The sequence below is a fragment of the Haplochromis burtoni genome, unplaced genomic scaffold, assembly GCF_018398535.1.
Source record: "Haplochromis burtoni strain Fernald_Lab_line unplaced genomic scaffold, NCSU_Asbu1 Contig_3, whole genome shotgun sequence".
In the NCBI taxonomy this organism is placed as follows: domain Eukaryota; kingdom Metazoa; phylum Chordata; class Actinopteri; order Cichliformes; family Cichlidae; genus Haplochromis; species Haplochromis burtoni.
Window position 1 is genome coordinate 5974598 of NW_024582364.1, and position 18262 is coordinate 5992859.

General features: G+C 39.5%; 1 protein-coding gene across 1 annotated transcript in view; it reads left to right on the forward strand.

The window, feature by feature from the left end:
- LOC102290031 (pituitary adenylate cyclase-activating polypeptide type I receptor-like) overlaps window positions 1-18262 on the forward strand; it is a 45166-nt gene that overhangs the window by 5664 nt on the left and 21240 nt on the right. The window contains exons 3-6 of the mRNA XM_005912482.3: window positions 13558-13665; window positions 16941-17041; window positions 17437-17534; window positions 17820-17952. Coding sequence (XP_005912544.1) covers window positions 13558-13665; window positions 16941-17041; window positions 17437-17534; window positions 17820-17952 — 440 coding nt within the window. The remainder of the gene's footprint in view (window positions 1-13557; window positions 13666-16940; window positions 17042-17436; window positions 17535-17819; window positions 17953-18262) is intronic.

Here is an 18262-nt window from a genome sequence, read left to right on the forward strand (position 1 = left end):
GGTTAGATTCCTGGCTCCCCCAGTCTGCATGCCAAATACTAACCCCCACTTGCTCTCTGATGCATGAATGCGTATGAATGTATGTTAGTTAGGAAGCACTGACAAAGCATAGACAACAGTGCTTGTGTGTATGAGTGAATGTTGCGCTTTGAGTACTCCAGGAGAGTAGAAAAACGTTATATAAGAATCAGTCCATTTACCATTCCTTTCTCCCAGAAATGAGCTGATTGTTTGCAACTGATGATGCTTTTACTGAATTTCAGTTTCAGAATACTTAACAATGAACCTTCTGCACATTTTGAATCTTTGATAAAAATATTGCTGATGTTGATCTAATATTGAACATATCAGTATAATTACAAAGTAAACACAGAAAATTAAAAAAAAAACTATAACTCTGATGTGGGATTAGTATTTAGTGATTTAAATGTCATTATCGACATCACTTACCGATTTGATTCTTTATTGATTCTGATTGATTCTTATGTACTGCAAGGAGAAATAACTACTCATTACTACTCATTACATTACATTTGCATTTCTCTGTAAAATGACCTGAAATGCATCATCTCCTAATTTAACAATTTGAACCATTTAACAATAAAAACCTAAAGTCTTCAAGTTGTCACACACAAATCCATATCCCATTGAATACACGGTGGCCAGAGTGATTCTACTTTTTGAAACATGAACAGGTAGAAATGCGGGCTACAGCCAAGCTTCAGTTTGCTACCTGCTGAAGTTTAGGGTCTGGCTGTTGGGCTGGGTTAGGCATTCACTTAGCTTTAACATTATTCTGGGTTACTGGCTAGCTTAGCATTAGCATGCTGTCTGTGCAGATGCTTACAAAGAGACAAAGTTGTGTTAGCAACATAATGCAGCTGTTATTGTCCTGGATGTAGTTTTCCGTTTAACATTTCGCTCTTGTTTTATAGTGCAATGAAATATAAATAAAATGTCAATATCCACGCTGCATCACCAATTCCCTCCCCCACACACTAAGTGAAATCAGCTGATTGTAGCACAAGTGCAGTTGGGACCAATGAACAGGATGAGCAGGCAAGCAGAATAACAATTCCAAGGAAATGAACTACTGGGAACCAGTTTTCTATAAGATTCCCATCCCCAGGAATTAGAACTTTTGCCACTGCCACGGCATCCTCCTTACACAACCACACTCAGACTTACGGCAAGCATTGTTATATGTCACCCAGAAAAAAAATGTGTGTTCAATCAATAGATTAATTTTCAAGTCGCTTTAAAAAGCAGTCTCATAACAATGAATACACTCATTGTCATGGTAAACTGTGTGGCTGGCAGTATGAAGGACCTAAATGCAGAACTCGTACACGTAAAAGTAAACTTAAAATGGCAGCTTTATTTGCTGGGAAAAATAATCCATAAAATACACTCACAATAATCAAACCCAAACTAAGAACTAAACACTGGGAAGCTAGAAAACTAAGACAAAGAGTAAACGCACAGCAAAGAGGGCACAACGCAACAGACAGAGGAAAACACAGGGCTTCAATACACAAGAAGGTAATGAGGGAACGAAACACAGGAGGAGAGCACAGCTGGGAATAATCACACATAATGAGACAAACAGGAAGCAAAACTAAATAAACTGCACATGGGATAAGGACTATCAAAATAAAACAGGAAGCATGACAAATATGTGAATGCAGACAAGACACTTTAACAGTATGACTGGGGGATTGAAAACAGAGACAGGACTAGAAACTGAGACATGGAGACATGAGTGCCCAGGGGAACAGAGGGAACTAGAAACACTGAGACAAGAGTAACTAAACGTGGAACACAGGTAAGACACAGAAACCAACCGACCCAGGACCATGACACTCATGTTTTCTAAAATACCATATCTGGGGCCAAAGTACTTGTTCTTCATAAATATACTCCAGTATGTCCTGCTCTAGAAGTAGTAAGTCAAAGGTTTCTATTGCAAAATATGATCATGTGATCATAATCAACCATATGTGTACAGTCATCCAAAAAAGACAAAGACACAAACAAATAAACAAACCAAAAAACATCTGTTTGCACAATAAACATTAACATTAATAACACTGAGAAGTCAGTTCAGTTCATGCTGTATAATAAATGAAGATGTTATCGAGTTGCTGCCTCAGTGCTGCTCGGGAAACGCTCATTTGTGTCCAAAGTTACTTCATACGTCACTGTTAATCCTAAATGGGGTGACATTCATGGCTAAGTGTATAATACTCTGGAGATGTCTGTTAATCAAAGCCTAAGAATAGATCCCTGCTCAGTGTGGGTTAAAACCCTTTGATCTGAAAGGAAATGTTTAAAATGAATCATCAACCTCTCGACGTTTCAGTTAATTGTAAACTCTAGCAGTTTATAGAACTCCAGAAGCACTGGGGAATAAAACATTTCAGCTTCTGAGATGATTGTTTGCAATTCCCCCTGCAGTTGAACACAAAGATGTCAGAAACAGTATAAGTTTCCATAATTTGGGGTTTTGGCTGCACTCGCTCTGGCTTTTGTTACATGAATGAATGAGGACAAATGCAAAAATCCTTAACATAGATCACATAATTGTGCCTCTTTCATTGACACCTCTAATCTCAGGCTCAGTGTCTGTATGACTCAAGCTCAGAGATCTAAGTTTAAGCACTTCCAAGCGGGAACTCTCTTATGGGAATTATTATTGTACCACTTGAGAGACAGCAAAAGTTTAATTTGAAGTTGGAAGCAACACAACATGTATGAGGAACACAAAACAGCTTGAGGTAAACAACTTAATATAAAACTTGGTGCATATACACTTCAAAGGACCTGTTAAAAAGGCCTGTGGAAACAAATATGGAACAGAATGAAGAGTCTGCAGTCTTCTGACAGTCCTGTGAGAAACATGGACAGGACAGGATTGTAAGTTGTAAGCTGCAGCTAACGGCAGTGTCATGCTTAAACTAACTTGTATAACACCCTGTCAGAGCTTGCTGAAAATCAAAAGGTTTTCATACTGTTCCAAATGGCCACACTTAACGGCAGTGAAAAGTGAGCTGTCATAGAGAGTGACGATCCATTTATCCATCCTGGGTCTGCATTTAGGAAGTGCCCAGGAAGCATCCCAGTCAAATGCCTCCTTTGACCTTGAAGTACTTAAACTCTCCAACCCAGAGTAGGAAATCTACCCTTTTACAGCTGAAAAAAGGGTAGATTTTCTCACCCAGGAGCATGTTAAATATAAAGATTGTTTTTAATACTTAGATGAAAATCTTTGTGACTGTTTCTATTGTAGATCCAGCACAAAGTACTATATTTCCTCTACCAGGCTTTTGGCTGAGTCAGAACAAAGCGTAGAGCCCTGCACACTTCAGATTTCATCCTGCTACTTCTATCAGCATTCACATCATCACTAAACACTATGATCCAGCTCAATGCATACCCATGATATAATATCACATCCACATATTTGACATTAATGTTGGATGCTTCAGCTGTTTATGATCTTCTCCATACTTTTCTCTTCCCATCATTTTGTTAGAAGATTTTTTTTCAGATCCGTGCAGGCTCTTTCAGATGGTTTCTGTCAGAATCTAATCTGGCCCTCCTGGCCCTCTCTGTTTCTTTTTATAAAGGTGTCCCTTGATTGTACACTTGAGATTGTTCTTGACTTGGTTAGAGGTTTTGAAGTTGTTTTTCTTAACCATGGAAATAAGCCATCATTCACTTTAGTTGTCTTCTTTGGTCTTTCGGGGCTTTTGAAGTTGTTGGGCTGGTCAGTGCATTAAATCCTTTCAAGGATTGAACCAGATTGTTGATTTGGCCGCTCCTAAATTTGTTCCTGATTAGTTTATTTTGTTTTTTCAGTCCAATGGTCAATTGCACCAACATGTCTTTGGGCCTCCTATTTCAAAGTACACTGAAAATCTGTACAACACAAAGTCAACACTTCAGATATCATGTCTGCTTCAACAATCATGAAATTCCATGAGGGAACAGGCACCATCTGGCCATGAAACTGCTTGTCAGTCAATTGTTGCTCTTATTTTGAGCCTCTGAAAATGGGGGACTGTGTGTAAAAATGATTGAAATTCCTAAACAGTTAATGCAAAAATCTTTAAATCTGTTGAATTAAGTCCTGCAGTCTGCACTTCAACCACATGTTGGTTGTTTGGTTTCAAATCCATTGTGGTGGTTTACAGAGGAATTATGGAGCTAACTGTAAATGGTGAACCACTGACTTTTTAAGTAAAATGGATTAAAAAATTTTTTTACACTACATGGTCAAAAATAGTGGGCAAACCTACACATTGCACCTACAGGAGCAATTCAGCCTTCAAAACCCATGAAATGAAGCTCCCAGTGCACAGGTTTTGTCCTGATGTTAATACCAGCGGATGTTTGGAGCTCTGCAGTCGAGTCAGCAAAGCATTGGGGAGTTTTACTACTCTGCAGCTCAGCACTTGGCCAACCCAGCATTTACCTCTACTTGGTTTGTCACTTTTGCTTTTCTAAACATTTCCACTTTGCAATAATATCCCTTAGTTGATTATAGAAAATCTAAGTCGGAGGTCATTTCACAATCTGGCTTTTCTATTCACTTTTCCTGTTACAGTACCACACTCAAATTGATAAGCTCTTTAGAATGTGGTAATGGGACGGAAAACACCAGAATTAGAAGATTAAGAGGCGTGGTCCAATACTTTTATCTGATATAGTGCATTTATACCGAAACAATCCACATCTGTCACCTTAAGACAAAAGGTTGATTCTGTTCATCTGGATGTAGAGTTTTCAGTGGGAGAAACGTTTTGTCACTCATCCAAGTGACTTCTTCAGTCTTAGCCTGCAGGTTTCCCCAATCTTATAAACAGTACATTTGCACAATGACTGAAACTAGCACCAATGAATGAACAATCGGCTGAGAGGTCAGTTTCTTGATCATTAACATGCAAATTGTTATGACCATTGATCAATGGCCATGAGTACCATTTACAAAGAGTTGTGGAATGCCTGCAATTACACCATTGTAAGATGGCGAAAGACATACCCTTAGGCTTCCTGCTCAATTCCAAGGTGGTCTTTCTTTTTTAATCTAAAACACTTCATATTGCAAAACTATGCAAATTAGTGGTGTAGAAGTACAGAGTGGTTAAAAATAAAGTAAATTTGTACTTACATACATAAATATTTGAGTAGATTCATGCATTTCATTACTAAATTGCTATAATGTAGTATTGGCAGTGGGTGCACTTCAAAGCATCCACATCTGTTTTTTCCTGTGTATAGTAAGCCCACGTGCTGTCACTGTGTCAGGATATGCCAGTGTCCTAATTCACACTGTCATCGTGCACCAAGTCTTTAGAAAAGCAGCAATTTTAGCACATTTGGTTCCCATTTTGGCATCCTCTCACTTTTACAGCTTCATAGAGCTTCTATATGGAGCTTTCAATACGTGGTACAGGTACAACCGACGGCATACAGTGCACTCTAATATTAGATATGTCTGACTTTTAATGAATTTACCTGCTGCTTTATATTGTAGCAAGTTGATTTAAATTCAACCCTACAAGCTGCCAGATCATTTTTGCTCTGCACCTGAAATTCAATAATTAAATCAGGTCTCCCTTCAGCTATTCTCTTTTTGACTGTCAACAATGCTGCAGCTGAGAAAACAGATAGGACTCCGGTTTGGGTTTGTTCGTTCTCTGCCATGAAACTGAATTATTTTGTAACTGTTCTCTTTGTTCTGTAAGGATTAGACCTCTCTGTGTAAACCTGATGACAATCCTCCCACATACAGTGCGCTTAAGAAGACGTTTCCCTCTCACCAGATTTAAACTTGAGGATCCAGTTTTGTCTATAATCAGTGAGAAATATCTGCAATCTTGGAGAATGCATTTTCCTAATCCTTGATGACAGTTTAGTCCTTGTATAAATCTTTTATTTCGAGCTTAACCCCAGCAGGTAGTTAACTGCAAGCTTGTACCCACTATGTAACCATTGTTTTTACTCAGAACTTTACTTTAATCGCCTTATCCACAGTAGATCTTACCCCCCTCACAACAAGATGCTCTTGACAGGGAGTGGTTTGAAAAGCATTGTTTCTCAGGCTGTGATTAATTCTGGCTTAGTGTGGATGGAAAGCCATGAGAGAGGAGAAGAGGCTCTTTTATAATTAGCTGGTTTAGCGGAGACATAACAAGCTTTTTTTTTTAAAATCTAATTTTTTTGCTGCACATATTTGTCTTTAATGAGATTAATTATGGTTATTTTGCTTTTAAGTATCACAAAAAGCATGCAAGCTTTATCCTGGAACTGTCACAGACAGCCAAAGGGATCCAAAAGAAGATTGTGGTACAGACGAGAACAATTTATCACCAGGTTTGCAGTTTAATTACAGTTAATTAGGGTTGCCCAGAGATTGTGGGTTGCAGAAGGTAAGTGTGAGTGAGTTATCAAAGGTATGCTGAATTAGCTGAGCATGAACTGGCTGAAAGAGGGAGTTGCAGGATGAGGTTAACTATGCAGCTCACTGAGCGGTGCAGAGCTGGGCAGGAAAGTTTTCATATGCCCTACTATATAGTTGTATTGCAAAGGGAAAACAGCTGCCAAGGGCAAGGGGAGATGTACACAGGGCGCCAGTCCACCACAGAGGTGTTTCATATGTTCTAGTTCAAAATTAAGGACCGAGGTTTCCTCTCCTCTCACTGTTGACTAGGGCAGTGTCCACCATACCAACAAGCAGCTAGAAGTGGTGGCAGGGACTAACTTCTGTATAGATTAAATTAACTAAAGCAGAGGTGCAGAATTGCATCTAAGCTTTATTAAGGCATTTGCATTTTTCTAAACAGACAGGGGACCAAAAATGTGGCAGTACAAGAAAAGTGCGGATATCAGAATAATCCAGTGGACATCAAGTGTTCAGTGTCTGCATACAATTTTCAAGACAATCCATGCAGTAGGTTTTGAGTTATTTCATCCCAAAGAAAGACTGACACTTCTAGTCATAATGGAGCCAACAGATGAAGACATGAACTGTAAAACATGCATCGTCTGTGTGTTTGGTTGTGACCTGCTGTGTTAAAACAACCCCACAATTCATAGCGCCAACCCATGAGATACCAGCTCATTGAACAAACACTGAGTGAGATGATAGATGATTTGAAGCATCCCTCCACACAATCCCCTTTGTCATTTCTGAATCCTCGACTTCAGGAACATCAGACCGAGTCAGCCTGACAGCCACACAGTCCAACCATCCAGGGGTCTCTGCGAATGCACCCCTGTTTCACTATCGTTTCCCAGGGTTACGACGGGTTGCGGATTATCTGATTAGATGAGTGCAGTTGGTTTTGTGGGACAGAAAAACATTATCATAATGGATTAGACATGGTGGCTTTATACAGATGAAGTGAGGCACAGAGAGAAAATGGGAATTTCACTCTGACAGAGTCACTGCTCTGTCTCACATAAATGTCAGCAGCCACTACACGGCTTAAGAATCACCTGCAGGGCTCATGACTGAGTGCTGAGCTGTTTAATCTACTATATAATGAAGATTATATCAGCCTTTATTTATATATATAGATATATATCTTTATATCTCTCTCTCGCTATATATATATATATAGCTCTCTCTCTGGCATATATATATATATATATCGCTCTCTCTCGGCATATATATATATATATATATATATAATATATATATATATATATATATAATATAATATATATATATATTATATATATATTTATATAGAGAGAGAGAGAGAGATATCTATATATATAAATAAATAAGGGCTGATGCTATAAAGGCTCTCAGCTACCCTATCTTCTTTTTGCAAACCAGCTCCTTCCTCCAGTGTCTGCTTTTGGGTCCACTCTAACAATCACACCGGTGCACCCCGCCATGACACTCTCAGCCTTCCTTTCTCTGTATCTTCATTCAAATTGGCAGACGTCCTGACAATGAACAGTAAGAGACAAAGGACGTAAATACACACATGAGGTGATCAGGGGAAGTGGAGACACATGAGAAAAACAGCTGACCAGGATAAACATAATGATGGACAGGAAATGTAAACTAAAACACAAACACATGGAAACTGGACTTTCAAAATAAACAGGAAAACATGACAAGACACAGACATGACAGCATTAACCAGGCAGACCAGAAACATGACAAGATAAAGAGGGAGGAAGGGAAGAAGATATAGAGGGAGGAACATTGGGACAGAGGAAGATTGAGAGGAAGGGAGGAAAATAGGTAAGGAACAAGATAGGGACAGAATAAATGGGGGTAGAAAGGCAGTGAGGAAGATAGGGAAGAAGACTGAGAGGGAAGTAGATGGAAGAAAATTAAGGGAAAGAGGATGGAGAGAGATAGGGTTGAACAGGGAGGGAGATAGGTAGGAAGACATCAAGGGAAGAGCTGTAGAAAAAGATGACGGGGGGAAGGGAAGGAAAGAGGGGACAGGGAGGGAGGGAGATAAGAAGAAGTGAGAAAGGAAGGTTGAGAAGAATGAGAAAGCTAGGGGGTCAAGGATGAAGGAAATCTTTGTCCTTAAACGGCAATTTGTTGTACAGTCAGCAGAAATCACACAACCATCAAGCAAAATGCAATAAATATACACAATTCTTTTAAAAATGAGCAACATTAACATTAAGAACACAATGAGTAGATAAAGAAGAAGATGGAGGGAGTGAGGGATGAAGGGACATATGGAGGAGGACAGGGAGGAAGAAGGGGGGGAGATAAGGCAGGAGGGAGAAAAAGGATGTTGATAGTCTAGTCAACAGGATAATTTGTAATGCTTCTTTAATGAGCATAATAATTTTCAGTTCTGCTCTTGTAATAGGTAAAAATATGTTTCTATTGATACATAATAACCTTTAGAAACAAGCGATTGTTTCTGTACGTGTAGAAATCTCATTAGCTTCATCGGTTTCTCTACATACATCTTTGCTGCCCTTTGTCACTTTTACATAATTCAGTAGCTTTCTATCATACACTGGTTTCTTTTTTCTCAACTGTTCTCTGATGTAATCCCACAGGCTGCCGTACTGTTTCCGCCTGCTTGTTACCTGAAATCACAAAGGTGGGAAAAATAAGGAAAAGTTTACTTGGAGATAAATTATCTGAATTTCAGGAGTGTGACCACGCCTCTGAACACGCCCCTTCCGGTTCTCATCTATATATGACCACTCAGTTCTACAAGCTGTTCGTTCTCGTTTTCATGCCCCACCCTCCGTTTTTCAGTTCTTTCACTTCTCATTAGCACATGGGGATCTGCCAGGCCCGGGAGCTGCCGCAAGTCCCCTCAGAGGACTTCCCCGAACTGCAGCTCAATTCATGTTTAAGCCATTCGCCTTTATCTACTAAAAAATGCTAAAATGGGGACGCGGGCCCAGCTAGGGAAATATTTTAAATGGATTAAACTGTCAGGAACCAAGGTTTACACTCACAGATGGGACCCAAAGGCAAACTCAATACAAAATTCACGGGAACTATGTACAGATTTATTTCTTTAACATAAATGTCCAGGAACATCCAAGGGAACGAGAATATAACTCAAGCTGAGGAAACCGGGAACTGAAATGCCCTGGGAAGCTGTGATCGGGATCGTGGGAAGATGCAACAGAAAGGGGAAATAATTACTCGGGTGCAGGAGAACGGAGAGTCAAAACTAAAGAAGAATTAGAATGCTGCGGCTTATAATCAGAGTCAGACCGTGGGGCTCGGAGGGGAGAGTGTCCGTGGGAAAATCCTAGCAGGGAAAGACGGAGACCGAGGGAGTTCTCTTGCACGCAGAACAGGCAGGAGGGCGTAATATTAACACAGGTAACAAAATGCCTGAAAAACTCAGAGCTTAGGAGACCCAAGTTATTACCAAGAATGACTAACGGACTGGGGTGGATCAGCTGTCCGCGTTGGGTGAAATAGCCCTGCTGCCTGGGATGGAATACAGGTGTGATGCTGATGGTCCAACCCGAGGGCGTGGCCACTGAGGCAACACGAACACTCCCCAGATACTGCTCCCACGTCTTATTTTACCTTTTTAAATGACCTGATTTTGGATCATCTTTTTGTTTTTTTACCGTGTTTTTAAATGGGTCCCGCCTATGGACACTAACAAAAACAAACAGGCACAAAACAAACCCTGATGGAGTCATCCAGGGAGAACTGAGAGACTCTGGGAACAAACTAAGAATAAACTAATCAGCATTTTGTAAACTGGTTGGTGCTAGGGCAGATTTTAATAATAAACACATCTTTAAAATTGTCAGTTTTCATCAGGTTCTCACATTAATTGCAATTACCACAACAACAACTTCCAATTTTCTGGTTTGGAGCAGAAAGAGGCCCCCAGACTAGTTTGTCCTTGATTGTTGCCGTGCGTCTGAAGCGGATTCCTGGGAGTTCAGTAAAAATCTCTCATAAAGTATTATTACTCTCAGCAGTTTCCCTTTTTTTCTTTCTAATCTTTTTGATGCTGTAGCATGCGGCAAAGTAAGGTCTATGAGCTTGCTCTTGCTTTGGTTTAGAGCTGATCAATTTGCTTCTCTCGAGTTATAAAACTTTGTTATGAGCCAGTGTGAACACCTGAGATTTATATCTGTGCGAAATGCTGCTCATAGACTGGATTCTGGAGTCCTGATCAGAATGTCTCAGTCTCACATCCTAAAAGAGATTTTCTCAATGAGAAGGTAATGAAAACTGTCTGCATGTTACATGGGGTTTCGGATAGTCCTATTTCTGATGATTTAGGTTTGCAGGCATCCTTCGTTGTCCTCTGAAATCCATCCAAAAAGTTAATGGCCTGTAGGTAATAATCCAAGCTGAACTTTAGATTTTCATTCAGGGTTTTTCTGTGCCTGACAAATACAAACATATCATCGTTGTGTCTTCTGCACCGCACAGTTTTTTGTTTGGAAAATGTTAAGTTTCTGCCATTTTCCTAATAACAGATATGTACAGTAGATGGAAAACATGCATCCATAGCTGTCATCTTTTCCTGACTTAGTTTGTCCTGAAAAGGTATTATTTTGAAGAACCCACTCACAAGTGGACATAAGGTCAATCTGTCTGCACCTCAAATGGTATCTTAAGGCCATCGGACCTACATCATGTGCTATATTACTTTTTATATATCTAGGTTATCATAAAGTGCAATTCTAGGAAAGAACATGAAACCCCAAACTGAACAAGCTCACTGAAATGAGTCACCAGATTTGAGAAAGTAGAGCACCTTGGAGATTTGGCAATAAAAAATTATATCTTAAGTGACTTACTGCTTATTTTCTCACATACAGCCTCTGGTACACTTTTCCCTTTTTCAGTCACCAGTTAAGAAAGTATTTATTACATTAAGGGTCACAAATACAATCAAATGAATGGCAGCACTAGGACAAAATTTGCCTCACCAACATCCTGCCGAGTGCAGAGCAGTAATCTCCATTTCAGATGCAGGCGGGCTGTGTTTATGTTTTACTCAGAAATCACTCTAGCCTCCGAAACTGTTTTATGTTCCTCGAAGTTTATGGTGCCTGAGGATTTGATACTTTTTTCCTTTTTTTCAGAGAAGAGATTTCCTGCTTAAAATGTATTTGACATTTATTTTGATCTCACCTCAGCCTTTGAGGTAAATGAAGAAAAATATCTGCTTACATTGCCTTTTTAATTCATCACTGCTGTTGACATTTATCTGAGATTACTGCAGATATTTGGTGCAGTACACGCTCCGTTTATCAGCACAATTAAAATTGATCAGACAAGCTACTCCATCCAATCATCCACTTTCTCCTGTCAAATCTGTCAACTCAGTGAAAAATGAATTAGTCTGTTATACACCGGCGAGTAATCCGCGGTTTATATAGAATGTAGTTGATGAAAAAAAAAGTGAAAGCTTTTAATGTGGGCCAATCACAGCTACAAGACTGTGGACGGGACTTGTCAGCTGGTGTTATGCATCACTTTGGATTTATTAGGTCAGGATTAATATAAATACCCAATTTTAATTATACGAGAGTGAATACGTGACTTGGCAATCAGGTCACCTGAATGTACTGTGTTTGCACATGAAGGCCTGAGGTTTAAATGCGTCTGCTCCGTTCTTCATAAATAAAACAGCAGGATGTATGTCACGCTGCAGGGAACTCTTCATAACATTGCTGGAGTTCAGGGCTTTTTGAGATGTACTCAGTCTTTCATAAACATGCGAGATGCTGAGGCTGTTGACGGACGACTGAAAAGCATTAGATCTCATTTTTCCTTCGTGGTGCACATAAAGACACCAGATAATGTTGGTACTTTAACAGAGATAATGCAAACACTGATGTAGCATATAGCGTAATATCTACATAGCTTATTGGAGCTCAGATTCTTTTTCCAAATGTAAATATATTATTTACATATCTAGTATTTCTACTGTATTTCTCAAAAAAAAGTTTTTAAATGATTATTTCTTTTACTTATCTATTTTATATGTGGATTGTTCTGTTTGACATCTGTTGTTGACAGTAAAGCATACATTTCATTGTACAGGGAAACATCTTTCTCTGCTGTGCGTATGACAATAACTTTGAAACATAATGATTGTGATTGATGGCGAGGGGATCATCACAGTAATTGCAAATCATCCTGAATGGCACAAAAATGTCTGAAACAAACTGTAATGTCAGTTTAATAGTTGTGGAGGTATTTGTGATCAAATGCAGCAATGGGGACTAAACACACAAACATACACACACTCACACACACACTATCAGAAAACACGAGAAGGTTTTCAGACTCAAAACAAAGTTTGCTTCCTGTTTCACAGTCTGAGCCCTGAAGACGAGAGAGAATGGAATAGTGATTCGTTGCTATTTTTCCAGATTGGTGTGACAGATTGGCAGAGCTAATCAGCTGAAGCTAATTAATTAAAAGTCCAGCATTGAAAATATACTCAAGTAACATTCAGAATAGTCATGTTTTAATAGTTAAGTTATACAAATCTCAAGCCACATTTCATTTAAGATTAGACTTAAAACTTTTCTTTTTTCATAAAACTTTATAAACTTGATAAAACTGCCCCTCCCTGAGGCTGGTTCTGCTGGTTTCTTCCTGTTAAAAGGGAGTTTTTCCTTCCCATTGACGCTTGTGCTTGTTCATAAGGGGCTGACTGATTGTTGGGATCTTCACCTTGCAATATAAGCAAGGCTGCACCTATTTCCCATTTGTAAACATATGAGGGGTAGCTTAAGACTTTTGAACAGTACTGTACATTTTGTAAAAATTGCAATTGGGAAAGCCACTAAGTAAAGCTGTAAATGTTTGCATAAATTTAGTGAATTTAACCTGTTCTAATTACCTATGAAGTTTAAAATATAAGTACAAACTTTTAGGATGCGGTTTGTGGAAGTAGAGTTATTCTAACTAAAGCTTGACAAAAGAGATGTTCAGCTTTGCAGCTGGATTTTGCACTAAATCTTGAGCACCTGAGTGTCTATACTGTCAGCATTGTGACAGTGTTATTAATAACTTTCTGCTGCTTCTCCCTCTGTCTCTGTTTGCAGGATGTAAAACAGAATGGGATGAGATCGGGTGCTGGCTGCGAGCTGAGGTTGGGCAGGTGGTCAATTTGTCCTGCTCTGAAGTCTTCCAGCATTTCTCCAGCAATCAAGGTTGGTTCCTGCACCAGCCTCACAGAACACAGAAAAGCACAGATCCTCATAGCCAAATCATCTGATCACCAGCATTGTTAAAATAATATAATATAAAAATCCGATTCTTGGATGCTGTGCTGTCGCACCAGTATTAGCTTTAGCTCTGCTGGATAATCAGCAGAGCTAAAGCAGGCTGGAGTCAATGCTGGAGAATCATAGCATGTATTCATGTATGTTTGTTGGCAAGAATCACAACACACACACACACACCACACACGCACACACCACCACACGCACGCACACACACACACACACACACACATATAATACACACACACACATATATATATAATATGCTCTAGGATGTTTTTGGCAGAAGTGGTTTGAAATCTTGTCTGCAGGGTTCATTCATCACAATTTGACATCCTTTTCGGCTGCTGTCTCCTCAAAGAAAGTCCTTGTGACACCATCAGAAATAAATTCTTTCTTAATAATGAGCTTTTGCATTTAGCAATTTTTATATTTACACATACGTGTGTAAATAATGCACATATATCCACATTAAGATTTTTATTAGCTTTTTCTTTGGTTAAAACAATTACATGTTTTGCGACTATTAAACTGGTCCTTATAGGACAACAAGTAAACGTTTAAAATGACGCACACAGACAGCAATATTGGTCTGTTGTATTGTTACAGGACCATTAGAGGAGGGAAAGCCACATTAATTAACGAGTAATGCTCTTTCCTCCTTTACCTTGATGGAAATAACGGCTCATTATGATCTGAATTGCTGATCACCCAAACAAACAAGAGGCTTTGCTTTCAGCTGCACAGTTTGCAGCATTTGGACTCCAGTCGGTTTCTGTTTGCTCAGAGGAAATAACGAACAAAGAAAAAAATCCTCCTGTCATGTATTTTTATGCATCTTTGTTCTGCTAAACAGCAATTCTGCTATTACCTATGCGCTATCTCTGGCAAAGATATTTAAATACACAGTCCCACAAATACCAGATGAATTTCTCCTGTCACCCGCTGTATCCAAATGAACTTTAACCAAAAGCAGACGTCAGTGGACATGAAAGAATAAAATGTTTTTTGACTCAAAGCACGATGGACTGAAATAGTCTCAGAGAAGAAATACTGGTGCAAGTGTACCGGAATGATGACTTAAAGCTTGTAGGTTAAAACAAGGCGTGTAAAGCAATTGTTGATGAAAATCTGGATCTTGCTGGTAGTGGTGTTGGTCACCCGCCACATCTCGGACCCATACAGGAGGACTGCTTTCACATTAGTGTTGAAGATGTGCTGAGATAAGGCTTTGGAGTTCCAGATGGGTCGCAGGGTGTTGAATGCAAGCCTTGCTTTGTTGATCTGTCTTCATCTGCGCCACCATCACTGTTGACTATGCTTCCTAGGTAGATGAAGCAGTCAATTTCCACCAAGTCTTTTCCCTGTAGCTGCTGTGGATGTTCTTGTCGGTTGTTCAGCCGCAACATCTCTGTTTTTCTGACGTTGATCTTCAGGCCAGTCTTTTCTGCCTCCTCAGCGAGCCGAGTAAGCTTTTCATCAACAAGTGCTTTCGACACATCCTCAACATCAGATGGCCTGAGAAGATCTCGAACACAGACCTGTGTAAGAGAACCAGCCAGAACCCGGCCGGTCAAGACATCAAGAAGAGAAAATGGGGCTGGATAGGCCACACACTTCGAAAACCAATCGACAACGTCACAAAGCAAACACTGGACTGGAACCCACAAGGAAAAAGGAAAGTGGGCAGACCCAAACAGACGTGGAGAAGATCTGTCGAGAGCGAAGTGAAGGCCGCCGGAATGACGTGGACCCAGCTGAAGAGAACGGCCCAGAACAGAGTCCGTTGGCGTGGTGTTGTTGTGGCCCTATGCTCCACCAGGAGTCTACAGGAAAATTGCTTTGATTGATTTGTAAAGCAATTATGGTTCAATATTTAATTACAAAGGAATTAATCAACTCATGGTTTCACAAGCATTTTGCAAATTTCTAAATATTCGTATTTTTTCCCCCTTTACACAGCTGCTGGGAAGCATATCATTTACTTAAAGTACGTCTCTTCGATATGTTTATGTGAAAAAACTGCTGCAGTGTGAAAATAGGCTGCCCTGAGATTATGGATGAGGTTCTGCATATTGTTTAACTGTCCAGCCAGCAACTTCTGTTCCATCTCACAGTGTTGCTTTTGGTGTCGTTAGTCAAAAATCACTGTAAACTGCTGCTTTGTGCTGAACAACAGATATATTGTCAGAAGAAAGCACAGTGGAGACTTTAGACAATAAAGGACCAGATATTTCCAAAAGAGGTTGGAAGAGACCAAAGTGAGCTTCAATAGACTGAGTAGAGGATTTGCTTCAAATATAATGGAGAAAAAGAAATTAAAAGATGATAATGGTGTAGCAGTTATTAGCCCTGAAGTTAAAAAGGAAAATATACCTGCAGAGTTTCAGTAGGTTTCAGTAGGTTTCATACAACACCTTTTTCTTCACTTTTCAAAAATCCTAAAAGTTAAACTCGACCAAAGGAGCCAGAGTGTAATTTCAACAGCATTTCACAACAAAAAGGGATCCGAATAACACATTTTAATTCAGGTAGATTTAAAATAGCTCGTATTGTCAGTCAGTTGTGTTGTAAAATGTATGAAAAGACTAAAAACCAAGACAGAAAAGGACACTTGGTGTAACAAAAAGGTTCACTGAGCTTCTAAACCCGGGCTCTCAAACAAACAGCCTGTAGGTCAGAACTAGCCCATCAGACTGTCCCACTGGAGGGATTTGAAAAGTGCCAAAATTGTAGAGAAAGAGGGCATTTAGCAGTTTCACCCAAGCATCGTGTTGAAAGCTCATGGTCAGGAGACTGACTGAACATTGTTGAGATCTCAGGGTGTTCATCACCATGTTTTGCAAATGCATGGTGCATTACATGTGAACATTTTCAGCAGGTAGTTATATGTCTTTATAAGAAAGAAACAATTTGAAGGTGTTATTTACAGGTTCCCATGCAGTGGTTATGCGACCCATAAACTGAACTGAAATTGCCGCTTTCATTCTTGAGACTGAAAAAGTGGCTCCAAGTGGTTTGCACATTCCCCTTGCAAACAAAAAGACCTCCGGTTTATTCCTGGAAGGAAACACCAATCCTTTTGGGGTTGTGTCAGGAAGGGCACAAAAAATAATAAAAGAACAACATTCATATATTTGTGCGATTGAAACACTTGAAATTAACTGTCTCCTTGCGTTCTCTCTTTGGATTCCCCACATTAGGGTATGTTTACAGGAACTGTACTGCTGACGGTTGGTCGGAAATGTATCCACCCTATGAGGAGGCCTGCGCGTTCAGCGATGACAGCGAGCCTGAGTCCGAGGTATACGGACATGTGGTTGTAATCATGCCAGTCAATGAAGGATGAACATATTGTTTCTGCTTCCTCTATCGCTGTTTCCTTTTTATGTCAGACCTATTTGTAGTTAGCTGTGAGGACCTTTGTTCCAGGAATAAATGTAAACAACTCAAGGGAAATTACAGGTCCTGAAATTGTTTATATATTTAATTAACCACACAGTTAAAAGTACATCTTTTTCAGTGTTTCAGCATAATTACTGCTTTTTCTATCTAAAGCTTAAACAAATTATTATTCATTCATGAATCTTATAAAGAAAGAACCCTTGAAGTTGCAGCAATCTGAGTCAGACTCACAGCTTCAGACTTTTATTTTGATATTTTTCTAAACTAACGGTTTCTCTGTTTTCCTGTCTCCAGACGAGTTACCTTTATACCTTCAGACAGGTTTACACCGTAGGCTACGCCACGTCACTCATCTCCCTCATTACAGCCATCGTGGTGTTCGCAGCCTTCAGGTTAGACCAGAGCGGCACACACCACCATCTGCACCCACAAAAGGCCAATAAAAGGGGAAATTTCTGTGATGCAGACACATTCAGGATTTGTGTGGTTAGGACAGCATCTTATAATTTTAGGAAAATATGCATATATTCAGATGATAAAGCCTCAAAGAGCCTTTGTAGTACAGAGGATTATGAATCATCTTACACATGCAAATTCATGAAGTTGTTTACCTTCTTCTTCCGCCTTATGAAATATTAATTTACATGCAGTGTATGCTTTACGCTATTGTTACGCAGGAAGTTCCGCTGCACCAGAAACTACATCCACATCAACCTGTTCGCCTCCTTCATCCTGAGAGCCAGTGCCGTCTTCATTAAAGACACCGTGCTGTTTGCTGATGAGACCCTGGACCACTGCTCCATGTCCACGGTGAGGGCTCTAATTGATGTTTGCATCAAAATAGATTCCCACATGCTGTGTGATTGAGTTAACAGTGGAAACAGAGAACGAGGAGGGGAAGACACGTGGCAAAACGATGAGAGGGAAATACTCTCATTAGACTGATGAAATCTTTTAGCAACAATTTAAGATTTTTTTTTTATATTGGAAAAATGAGAAAATATAGGTTTAAATCTACAGTAGCTAGATAGATAGATAGATAGATAGATAGATAGATAGATAGATAGATAGATAGATAGATAGATAGATAGATAGATAGATAGATAGATAGATAGATAGA